Source organism: Equus asinus, chromosome 17 (genome assembly GCF_041296235.1).
Source record: "Equus asinus isolate D_3611 breed Donkey chromosome 17, EquAss-T2T_v2, whole genome shotgun sequence".
In the NCBI taxonomy this organism is placed as follows: Eukaryota; Metazoa; Chordata; class Mammalia; order Perissodactyla; family Equidae; genus Equus; species Equus asinus.
This window is the reverse complement of record NC_091806.1, coordinates 33,566,540-33,576,702: the sequence shown is the minus strand read 5'-3', so window position 1 is coordinate 33,576,702 and position 10,163 is coordinate 33,566,540. Positions and strand designations below refer to the sequence as shown.

The 10,163-nt window shown below is 35.0% G+C and overlaps 1 protein-coding gene across 1 annotated transcript; it reads left to right on the top strand.

Moving 5' to 3' along the window:
• The first annotated feature begins 257 nt into the window (after positions 1 to 257).
• Positions 258 to 1,196, top strand: LOC106846478 (olfactory receptor 5AN1-like). Its single transcript, XM_014865277.3, has one exon. The coding sequence runs from the start codon at positions 258 to 260 to the stop codon at positions 1,194 to 1,196; it is 939 nt and encodes a 312-aa protein (XP_014720763.3).
• Positions 1,197 to 10,163: the final 8,967 nt, after the last annotated feature.

Here is a 10,163-nt window from a genome sequence, read left to right as displayed (position 1 = left end):
TTTAATATTTTTAAAATATGTCTTTTAATTTTTCTGAGACCTCATCAGGTAATTGGGAACCTGAAACACTGAGAAGGTCCTATTTGACAATTAGATGGAAACTGTAGTCTTCCTTCTAGGACGGTAAAGCGTTTTCCATTTTTCAGTGCTCAGTGAAGGGAAGAAAATGGCAGATGTGAGAATTATAATGTTGTCATTTCACGTGAGTCAGTAATGCATTCTTTTGACTCTTTTCTCATTTTAGGAGCACCAAGCCAATGACTCAAGGAGGAAATATTACAGCTATCACCCATTTCCTCCTCTTGGGATTCTCAGATTTCCCCAGAATCAGAGCAGTGCTCTTCGTTGTATTCCTGTTGGTGTACATTTTGACTCTGATTTGGAACCTGTTTCTCATCATCTTAATAAGGATGGATTTCCATCTCCACACACCCATGTACTTCTTCCTCCATAATCTGTCCTTCATTGATATCTGCTACGTGACCTCCACAGTTCCCAAGATGCTCTCCAACTTTTTCCAGGAGCAGCAAACCATCACCCTTGCGGGTTGTGCTGTTCAATACTTCATCTTTTCAACCATGGGACTGAGTGAGTCTTGTCTCATGACAGCCATGGCTTATGATCGATATGCTGCCATTTGTAACCCACTTCTCTATTCATCCATCATGTCACCCACTCTGTGTGTTCAAATGGTGCTTGGGTCCTATATGGCAGGATTCTCTGGTTCTATATCCCAATTGTGTGCCATGCTTCAGCTCCAATTCTGTGGGCCTAATGTCATCAACCACTTCTTCTGTGACATGCCACAACTGTTAGTCTTGTCCTGCACTGACACTTTCTTTGTACAACTCATGACTGCGGTATTAATAGTGATCTTTGGGATAATAAATGTCTCAATTATCATGATATCTTATGGCTGTATTGTCATCTCCATTATGAAGATCACTTCAGCTAAAGGCAGGTCCAGGGCTTTCAACACCTGTGCTTCTCACCTGACAGCAGTGACCCTCTTCTATTCCTCAAGTATCTTTGTCTACTTGAGTTCCAGCTCTGGCGGTTCCTCCAGCTTTGACAGATTTGCATCAGTCTTCTACACTGTGGTGATTCCCATGTTGAATCCCTTGATTTATAGTCTGAGGAACAAAGAAATCAAAGACGCCTTGAAGAGGTTGCAAAAGAAGAGAAAGTATTGCTGAGGTCATAGATTATGAGATTTTTGACATATTTATCCTATCAGAATCACCTTAACCCACAATAATATGCACAAGAATGCACTATAACAAAATTCATACTGCCTTTGGAAAAAGAAGACTTAATTTGACACAAATAATATGCTAAAATGGACCAATAGGTGACTCAATGCCATGCAAACACAATATCTTTAAGTCCTAGAGGTTCATGAACATCAGCTTACATGAGGAGTAGATTGATCATTTATTTATATATCAATCTTTCCATCATTTATGAAACATCAGGTTTAAAAGCTTGTTGCTTCCTTTAGTTTCTGAGATTGAACCCTGCCCAATTGCAGGACTCTGACATGAAAGGAAAGGTAACAGACAGAGGTCCTCTTGGATATAGAAACTTTGTCACTCAAATATTTTGATGCAGCAGCATGACTAAGACACAGAAGTGACCAATGTTTGTTTTGTGTTTCTGACCAGAATAGGAAGGAACAAAGAGAAAGGATGTGACTTTGGACAGAAACAATCCTGTGCAATTGGTCTGGTTGTGCCTACTGCAAAGACCAATCTTACCTAGCTAGTGTTTGTCTAAGGCCTCTTTCAATGCTAATCATCTAATAAATTTTTTATTACATCCTAGTCTATACCACCTATAGTCTAAGGAAGGAGGAGGTGATTTGAATCATAAAAGGAATGGAAGGAAGTATCTTGTCCCTTCAATGCCGTTTATTTATGAATCTGATGAGTTAATTTTTTGCACATAGTGTCCAGTGGGGATTTCTGATGGGAGATGATATTCAAAATCCATGTCACAGCCAATAGCAATTTCTGATATTGTGGGACTCAACTCTCCCTTTTTCTACCCCATCCAATCTGGAAAATTTACCCTTGGTTCACATAGCCAATGGGATCACACTACCAAATCATTTTTCATATCTCAAACATCTGAAACTATTTGGTGTGAGAATACATGTGACAGCTCATCATAATTAACAGAATTACTGAATATTCAGTATTGCAAAGACAAAGAGCAAATATAGAAAATTGATATACTTTCTTTCCTATCATTTTGTTCAACATTTTATGTCTTAGAGATTTATGGTTTTTTGGGGTGATATTATAGATGAAGTAGAATGGTTTGTGTTACTCTAATGCTGATATTTCCAGCAAACTTCAAGGGCCAGGAAAGGAGATAGATGGTGGTACAAGCAAGGTTCTCAACTCTGAACAGTTTTTGCTGTGTGAAGTAGGAGAGAAAGTTGTGGTCAGGTTAAAAAAAAGATGTGTAGCAACACTGAATGTTGACTTTCGAGATTGCTCTGACTTGAACAAACTGGTACAAAACATGTCATTACATTTACATATTATTCTTAGAGTTTCATTGAATTCTTATTTTTGGCTTGTTATTTATATTTTTTTTGAGGTAATGCTGATTTAGAACATTATATCAATTTCAGGTATACATCATTACATTTCAAATTATATGTAGACTACATCATGTTCACCCCCCAAAGAATAGTTACCATTTGTCATTGTACTCATGTGCCCTTTTACTCTTTTCACCCCTTGCCCCACAACCCATCCCCTTTGGTAACAGCTGATCTAATCTGTATTTCCCTGTGTTTGTTTATTGTTGTTACTGCTTGTATCTTCCACTTATGAGTGAAACCTTACGATATTTGACTTTCTCTGTCTGACTTTTTGCTTACATAATATAGTCAAGGTCCATCCATCTTGTCGCAAATGGTAAAATTTCATCTTCTTTAATAGCTGAGTAGTGTTCCATTGTGTATATATGCTGCATCTTCTTTATCCATTCATCCACTGATAGGCACTTAGGTTGCTTCTATGTCTTGGCTTTTGTGTATAATGCTGCAATGAACATATGGGTGCATATATCTTTTTGAATTAGTGTTCTTATGTTCTTTGGATATATACCCGGGATTGGACTAGTTGGATCATATGGTATTTCTATTTTTAATTATTTGAGAAATCTCTATACTGTTTTCCATAATGGCTGTACCAGTTTGCATTTCCACTCGCAATGTATGAGGTTCCCTTTTCTCCACATCCTCTCCAACATTTGTTATTTTTGTCTTGGTAATTATAGATAGTCTGACAGGAGTAAGGTGATATCTTATTGTAGTTTTGATTTGCATTTCCCTTATGATTAGTGATATTGAACATCATTTCATATACCTGTTGGTCATCCATATATCCTCTTTGAAAAAAATGTCCGTTCATATCCTCTGCACATTATTTGATTAGCTTGTTTGTATTTTTGTTGTTGAGTTGTATGCGTTCTTTTATATATTTTGCATATTACCCTCTTGTCTCATACATGATTTGCAAATATTGTATCCAAGTTGGTGAGTTGTATGTGTTCTTTTGCATATTTTGCAGATTACCCCCTTGTCTCATACATGATTTGCAAATATTTTCTCCCAGTTGGTGAGTTATATTTTCCTTTTGTTGGTAATTTCTTTGCAATGCAGTTTTTCAGTCTGATCAGTCCCATTTGTTTATTCTTGCTTTTGTCTCCTTTGCCTGAGTAGACATGGTATTCAAAAAGGCACTGCTAATACCGATTTCAAAGAGCTTACTGCCTATATTTTCCTCTAGGACTTTTATGGTTTTAGGTCTTGTATTGAAGCCTTTAATCCATTTTGAGTTAATGTTTGGATATGGTGTAATATGATGGCCTGCTTACATTCCTTTGCATTTTGTTGTCCAGCTTTTCCAATGCAATTCATTGAAGAGACTTTATGTTCTCCATTGCACATTCTTTACTCCTTTGTTGAAGATTAGCTGTCCGTAGTTGTGTGGTTTTATTTCTGGGCCCTCAATTCTCTTCCATTGATCTGTGTATCTGTTTTTGTGCCAATACCATGCTCTTTTGATTACTAGCTTTGCAATACATTTTGAATTCAGTGAGTGTGATACCTCTGACTTTGTTCTTTTTTCTTAGGATTGCATTGGCTATTTAGGGTCCTTTCTTGTTCAATATAGATTTTAGGATTATTTACTCTATTCCCATGAGGAGTGTCATTGGGTTTCAGATTGGAATTGCAATGAATTTGTAGATTGCTTTAGGTAATATGGATATTTTTACTATGTTTACTCTTCCACTCAAAGTACATGGAATATCTTTCCATTTCTTTATATCTTCTTTGATTTCTTTCAATAATGTCTTATAGTTTTCAGCGTATTGGTCTTTTACTTCCTGGGTTAAATTTATTCCTAGATATTTTATTGCTATTGTAGTCTTGATTTTTCTTTCTGACAGTTCACTGTTAGCATATTGAAATGTGACTGATTTTTCTATGTTGATGTTTTGCCCTGCAACTTTATTGTATTTGTTGATTGTTTTTTATAGATTCTTGGTGGATTTGCTAGGATTTTCTATATATTGATTTATGTCATCAGCAAATAATGACAGTTTTGCACCTTGCTCTCCAATTTGGATGTTTTTTATTATTTTTTCTTACCTAATTGCTCTGGCCAAAACTTCCATTAATATGTTGAATGAGTGGCAAGAGTGCACATCCTTTTCCTGTTACTGTCCTCTGAGAAATAGCTTTGAGTTTTTCACCATTAACTATGGTGATAGCTATGGGTATGTCATATATGGCCTTTAGTATGTTGAGTTATTTTCCTTCTATACCCATTTTATTCATAGTTTTTTTTTTATTATAAATGTATTTTGAATCTTGTCAAATGCTATCTCTGCATCTACTGAGATGATCATGTGATTCTTGTTCTTCTTTGTTTATATGGTGTATCACATTAATTGATTTTCAGATGTTGACCCATCCCTGTGTCCCTGGAATAAATCTCACTTGATAGTGGTGTATGATCCTTCCAATGTATTGTTGTATTTGATTTGCTAACATTTGTTCAGGAGATTTGCATCTATGTTCATCAGCAATATTGGCCTGTAATGTTCCCTTTGTCGTTTTCCTTGTCTGATTTTGGAATCAGAATAATTTTGGCCTCATAAAATGAGCTAGGATACATCCTGTCTTCTTCAAGTTTTTGGAAGAGTTTGAGGATAGGTATTAAATCTTGTTTCAACGTTTGGTAGAATTCACCAGTAAAACTTCCTTGTCTTGGACTTTTGTTCCTTGGAGATTTTTTATTACTGTTTCAATCTCTTTATTTGTGATTGCTCTATTCAGATTCTCTATTTCTTCTTTATTCAGTTTTAGGAGGCTGCATGTTTCTAAGAATGTATTCCTTTCTTCTAGATTACCCAGTTTTGTGGGCACATAGCTTTTCATAGTATTCTCTTATAATCTGTATTTCTGTGGTGTCCATTGGAATTTCTCCACTTTTATTTCTGATTTTATTTATTTGAGCCTTCTGTCTATTTTCCTTACTGAGTCTGGATAAGGGCTTATTAATTCTGTTTAACTTTTCAAAGAACCAGATCTTAGTTTCATTGATCCTTTCTATTGATTTTTTAGTCTCTATTTCATTTATTTCTGCTCTGATTTTTATTATTTCCTTTCTTCTACTGACTTTGGGCTTCATTTGTTCTTTTCCTAGTTCTTTTATGTATAGTTTGAAATTATTTATTTTATATTTTTGATGTTTCTTGAAATAAGCTTGTAGTTATGTAAACTTCCCTCTTAGTATTGCTTTCACAGCATCCCATAAGGTTTGGTACACTGTGTTTTACTGTCATTTCTCCTGAGGTATTTTTTGATTTCTTCATTGATTCAACAGTTATTCAGTAGCATGTTGCTTGTTTCCACATATTTGTGACTTCTGGCCTTTTTTGTACTTGATTTCTAATTTCATAGCATTGTGGTCAGAAAAGGCTTTTGATACAATTTAATTCTTCTTAAAGTCACTGAGGCTTGCTTTGTTTTCCAACATATGGTCTATCTTTGAGAATATTCCATATGCACTTGAGAAAAATGTGTATTCTGCTGTTTTTGAATGGGATGTTCTATATAAATCTATTAAGTCCATATGACCTAGAGTTTCATTTGAGGCCATTGTTTCCTTGTTGACTTTCTGTCTGGATGACCTATCCAATGAAATAAGTGGAGTGTTAAGATCCTCTACCATTACTGTGTTGCTGTCAAGTTCTCCCTTTCAGACTGTTAACAGTTGCTTTATGTACTTTGGTGCTCCTTCGTTAAGTGCATTTATGTTAATAAGTGTTATGTATTCTTGGTGGAATGTCCCTTTTATCATTATATTATCCCAATCTTTGTCTTTTGTTATATTTTTTGTCTTGATGTTTGTTTTGTCTGATATAAGAATGACTCTGTCCACTTTATTTTGCTTGCCATTTGTTTGGCGTATCATCTTCCATCCCTTCACACTGAGTCTATGTTTGTCTTTAGAGCTGAGATGTGTTTCCTGGAGACACCATATTGTTGGGTCTTCTTTTGTAATCCATCCAGCCACTCTGCATTTTTTCATTGGTGAATCAATTCATTTTCATTTAGAGGGATTATTGCTTTATGAGGGCTTACTGCTGTCATTTTATCTTTTGTTTTTGTTTTCTGGTTGTTTTATGTTTAAGTTGTTTCTTTTTACTTGTATTTCTCTCTGCCGTTTCAGTTTGGTGCTTTTCTGTGATGTTTTTCTCAGTTTCCTCTTTATTTCTGAATTGTGACTCTGATTTTTTGTTTTGTGGTTACCATGAGATTTGTATAAAAGATCTCATAATTGAGCTAGTACTTTTTCTGATAGCCTCTTATCTCTATTAGCCTATGCAGATTCAGCCCTTTTCCTCTTACCTTCCTATGTTTTTTTTTGTCATGAGTTATTCTTTTCTGTGTTGTGAGTTTGTGACCAAATTGAAGTATCAATAGTTGTTTTTTGATGCTTTCTTTCCCTTTATTTTTTGTGTTATAATTGTTTATACAAACCTATTCTGATATAGAACTGCAATATTTTGATTCTTTCTCTCTATTTATCTCTTTTCACAAAGCTTTGTATAATTTTTCCTTTTTGTTTCAGGTAGGAGGGTCCCTTTCATCATTTCTTCTACAATAGGCCTAGTGATGATGAACTCCCTCAGATCTTGTTTGGGAAATTTTTATTTTCCTATCATATCTGAAGGATAATTTTGCTGGACAGAGTATTCTTGGCAGATAGTTTTTGTCTTTCAGTATTTTTCAGTATTTCAGTATTATATATCATTCCACTCTATCCTAGCCTGTAGGATTTCTACTTGTAAATTTGCTGAAAGCCTGATAAATATTCCTTTGTAGGTTATTTTCTTCTGTCTTGTGGCCCTTAATATTTTTTCTTTGTCATTGAATTTTGACAGCTTTGGTATTATATGCCTTGGCTAAGATCTTTTTGCCTTGATGTAATTAGGAGTTCTATTGGTTTCAAGTAATTGTGAGTCCAGTTACTTCCTCAGGTTTGTGAAGATCTCAGCTACTGTTCTTTTGAATAAGCTCTCTTCTCCTTTTCCCCTCTCTTCTCCTCCTGGGATATCTATTATCCTTATGTTACTTTTCCTAATTGAGTCAGATATTTCTTGAAGAATTTCTTCACTTTTTAAAATCTTCATTCTCTCTCTTCCTCCACCTGAATCAATTCTAAGTTTCTATCTTTGAGGTCACTAATTCTCCCCTCCATATGTTCTGCTCTATCTTTAATGCTTTCTTACTTATTTTTAATCTCATAATTGTGTTCTTCATCTCCAACATTTGTTTGTTTTTTGTTTGTTTTTTTAATCCTGAGCTCATTGAACGATATTTCTGAGTTTTCTTGTAACTCATTGATTTACTGTGGAAGAGCTATTGTGAATTCTCTTTCAGTTAGATTATATTCTTCTGTGACTTCAAATTTGGTTTCTGGAGAGTTTTCCTTCTCATTCTCTTGTACCATGTTACTGTAGTTATTCACAGTATTTGGTGAGTTAAGTCTCTGCTGGGGCACTTGTGATAGTACTACCATTCTTAATTGGGTATAGCTTTGATTACTTTGGTTTTGATCTGCTTCTTATTGTATTTGAGATCCTACACTTTCCATCCTGGGGTCCGTTCCCTGGATTACTGATACCAAGGGAGGAGGAGGGTGTTGCTACTCTGGTTCCATTGCCTCCTGTGGGTCCAGGCCACCTGCCTTCAGTTGTATATAGGTATGGATCTGTTATTTTTCCTGTGATGCTGTGTAGGGGATCTTCTGTTGGTCTATGGTATTCCAATGGTTTGTAACTTAGAAAGGAAAGACAAAGAGAATAACTTACTCTGCCATGATGATGATGTCATTGCATTTCATTTACTTTTATTTTACAATTACAATTGGGGGCAACTCACCATTAATTTCTTATCCTTTTGTTTTTTGATATTCAGCTTGTGTCTGTTTTCAAAATAAAAACAAAATTTAAATCAAAATATATTTGATATACAAGTGTTAAATTAAATTCTACAACATGTTGATTTGGTATGTTTATATATTGTGATATTATTGCATTTGTAGTGATAATTAGCACCTCTATCACATCACATAATTATCATGTCTAATATGTGTTTGGAATAATTAAGATCTAATCTCTTAAGTTTGAATATTATAAGGCAATATTATTGTCTATAGTCACTGTACTTTTCATTAGATCTCTAGGACGTATTTACTACTAGTTGCAAATTTGTACCCTTAAACAACTTCTCTCATATTCCCCCACAACCAAGGCCCTGGTATCCACTATTTTCCTCTTTGTTTTTACAAGTTTAGCTTTTTTAGATTCCACATATAAGTGATATCATATAGGGTTTATCTTTCTCTGTGTGTGTTCTCTCTCTTAGTATAATGTACTCAAAGTCTTTCAATGTTGTCTCAAATGGAAGGATTTCCTTCTTTTTCATAGCAGAATAATAATGCATTGTGTGTGTGTGTGTGTGTGTGTGTGTGTGTGTGTATCACTTCTTCTTTATCCATTCATCCATTGATGGGTGCTTACAGTGATTCCATATTTCAGCTATTGCAAATAATGGTGCAATAAACATGGGAGTGCATATATATTTATGATATCCTATTTTCCTCTCCTTTGGGTATATATTCAGAAGTAGGATTGATGGATAATCTTTTAGTTCTATTTCTTAATTTTTTGAGGAATCTCTTTATTGTTTTCCTTAGTGAATGAACCAATTGACATTCCTATCAACAGAGTACAAGTGTTCCCTTTTCTCCATATCTTCACCAACAGTTGTTATCTCTTCTCTTCTTGATGATAGCCATTCTAACAGGTGTGGTGATATCTCATTGTGGTTTTGCTTTGCATTTCCCTGATGATTAGTGATGACAAACATCTTTTCATGCACCTGTTGACCATTTGAATGTCCTGAGCATGTTTCTTTAAAGTTGTGTTTGACAATATCTTTTCTCCACCCTCAAAGGGTAGCCTGCCTCTTCTAGGAGTTGTTATGAGTTCAGAGTAGGATATGGAGGAGACTTGCTTCAATAAAACTTTCTGTGACATTATCTACCTGTCTGTTTTGGGTTCTTAAGAAAGAGGGGAAGATTAGTTCACAGCACACTCTTAGTTATCTTGGCTTCTATCACTTACACTTACCAGAACCCTCAATATTCCAGTATCTGAATAATTCCTGGTAGATTGTATGCCCCTAATCAATATTTGTCAAATGAATTAACCTTGTGTCTTAGCACAAATCTTAACATTTTGGTTCTTACTAAGTCAGTAAGTACGGTACAATAATTCAAGAACCAACCTTCAACAAAGTTTCTGAAAGTGTTTAACAAAAATAAAATGAATAATTCACATTACAGATAAGTTCTCAGTAGACTTCTTCTGAGAGAAACATGGAGATCATGACTATTTAAATATTAGACTATATTATATTGTGACAATATGCTTTACTTTTTTGTTTTAAAAATAACTGACCTATGAGGTCATCCCGGTGGCACAGCAGTTAAGTGCCCACATTCCACTTTGGTGCCCTGGGGTTCGCTGGTTCAGATCCTGGGTGCTGACATGGCACCACGTGG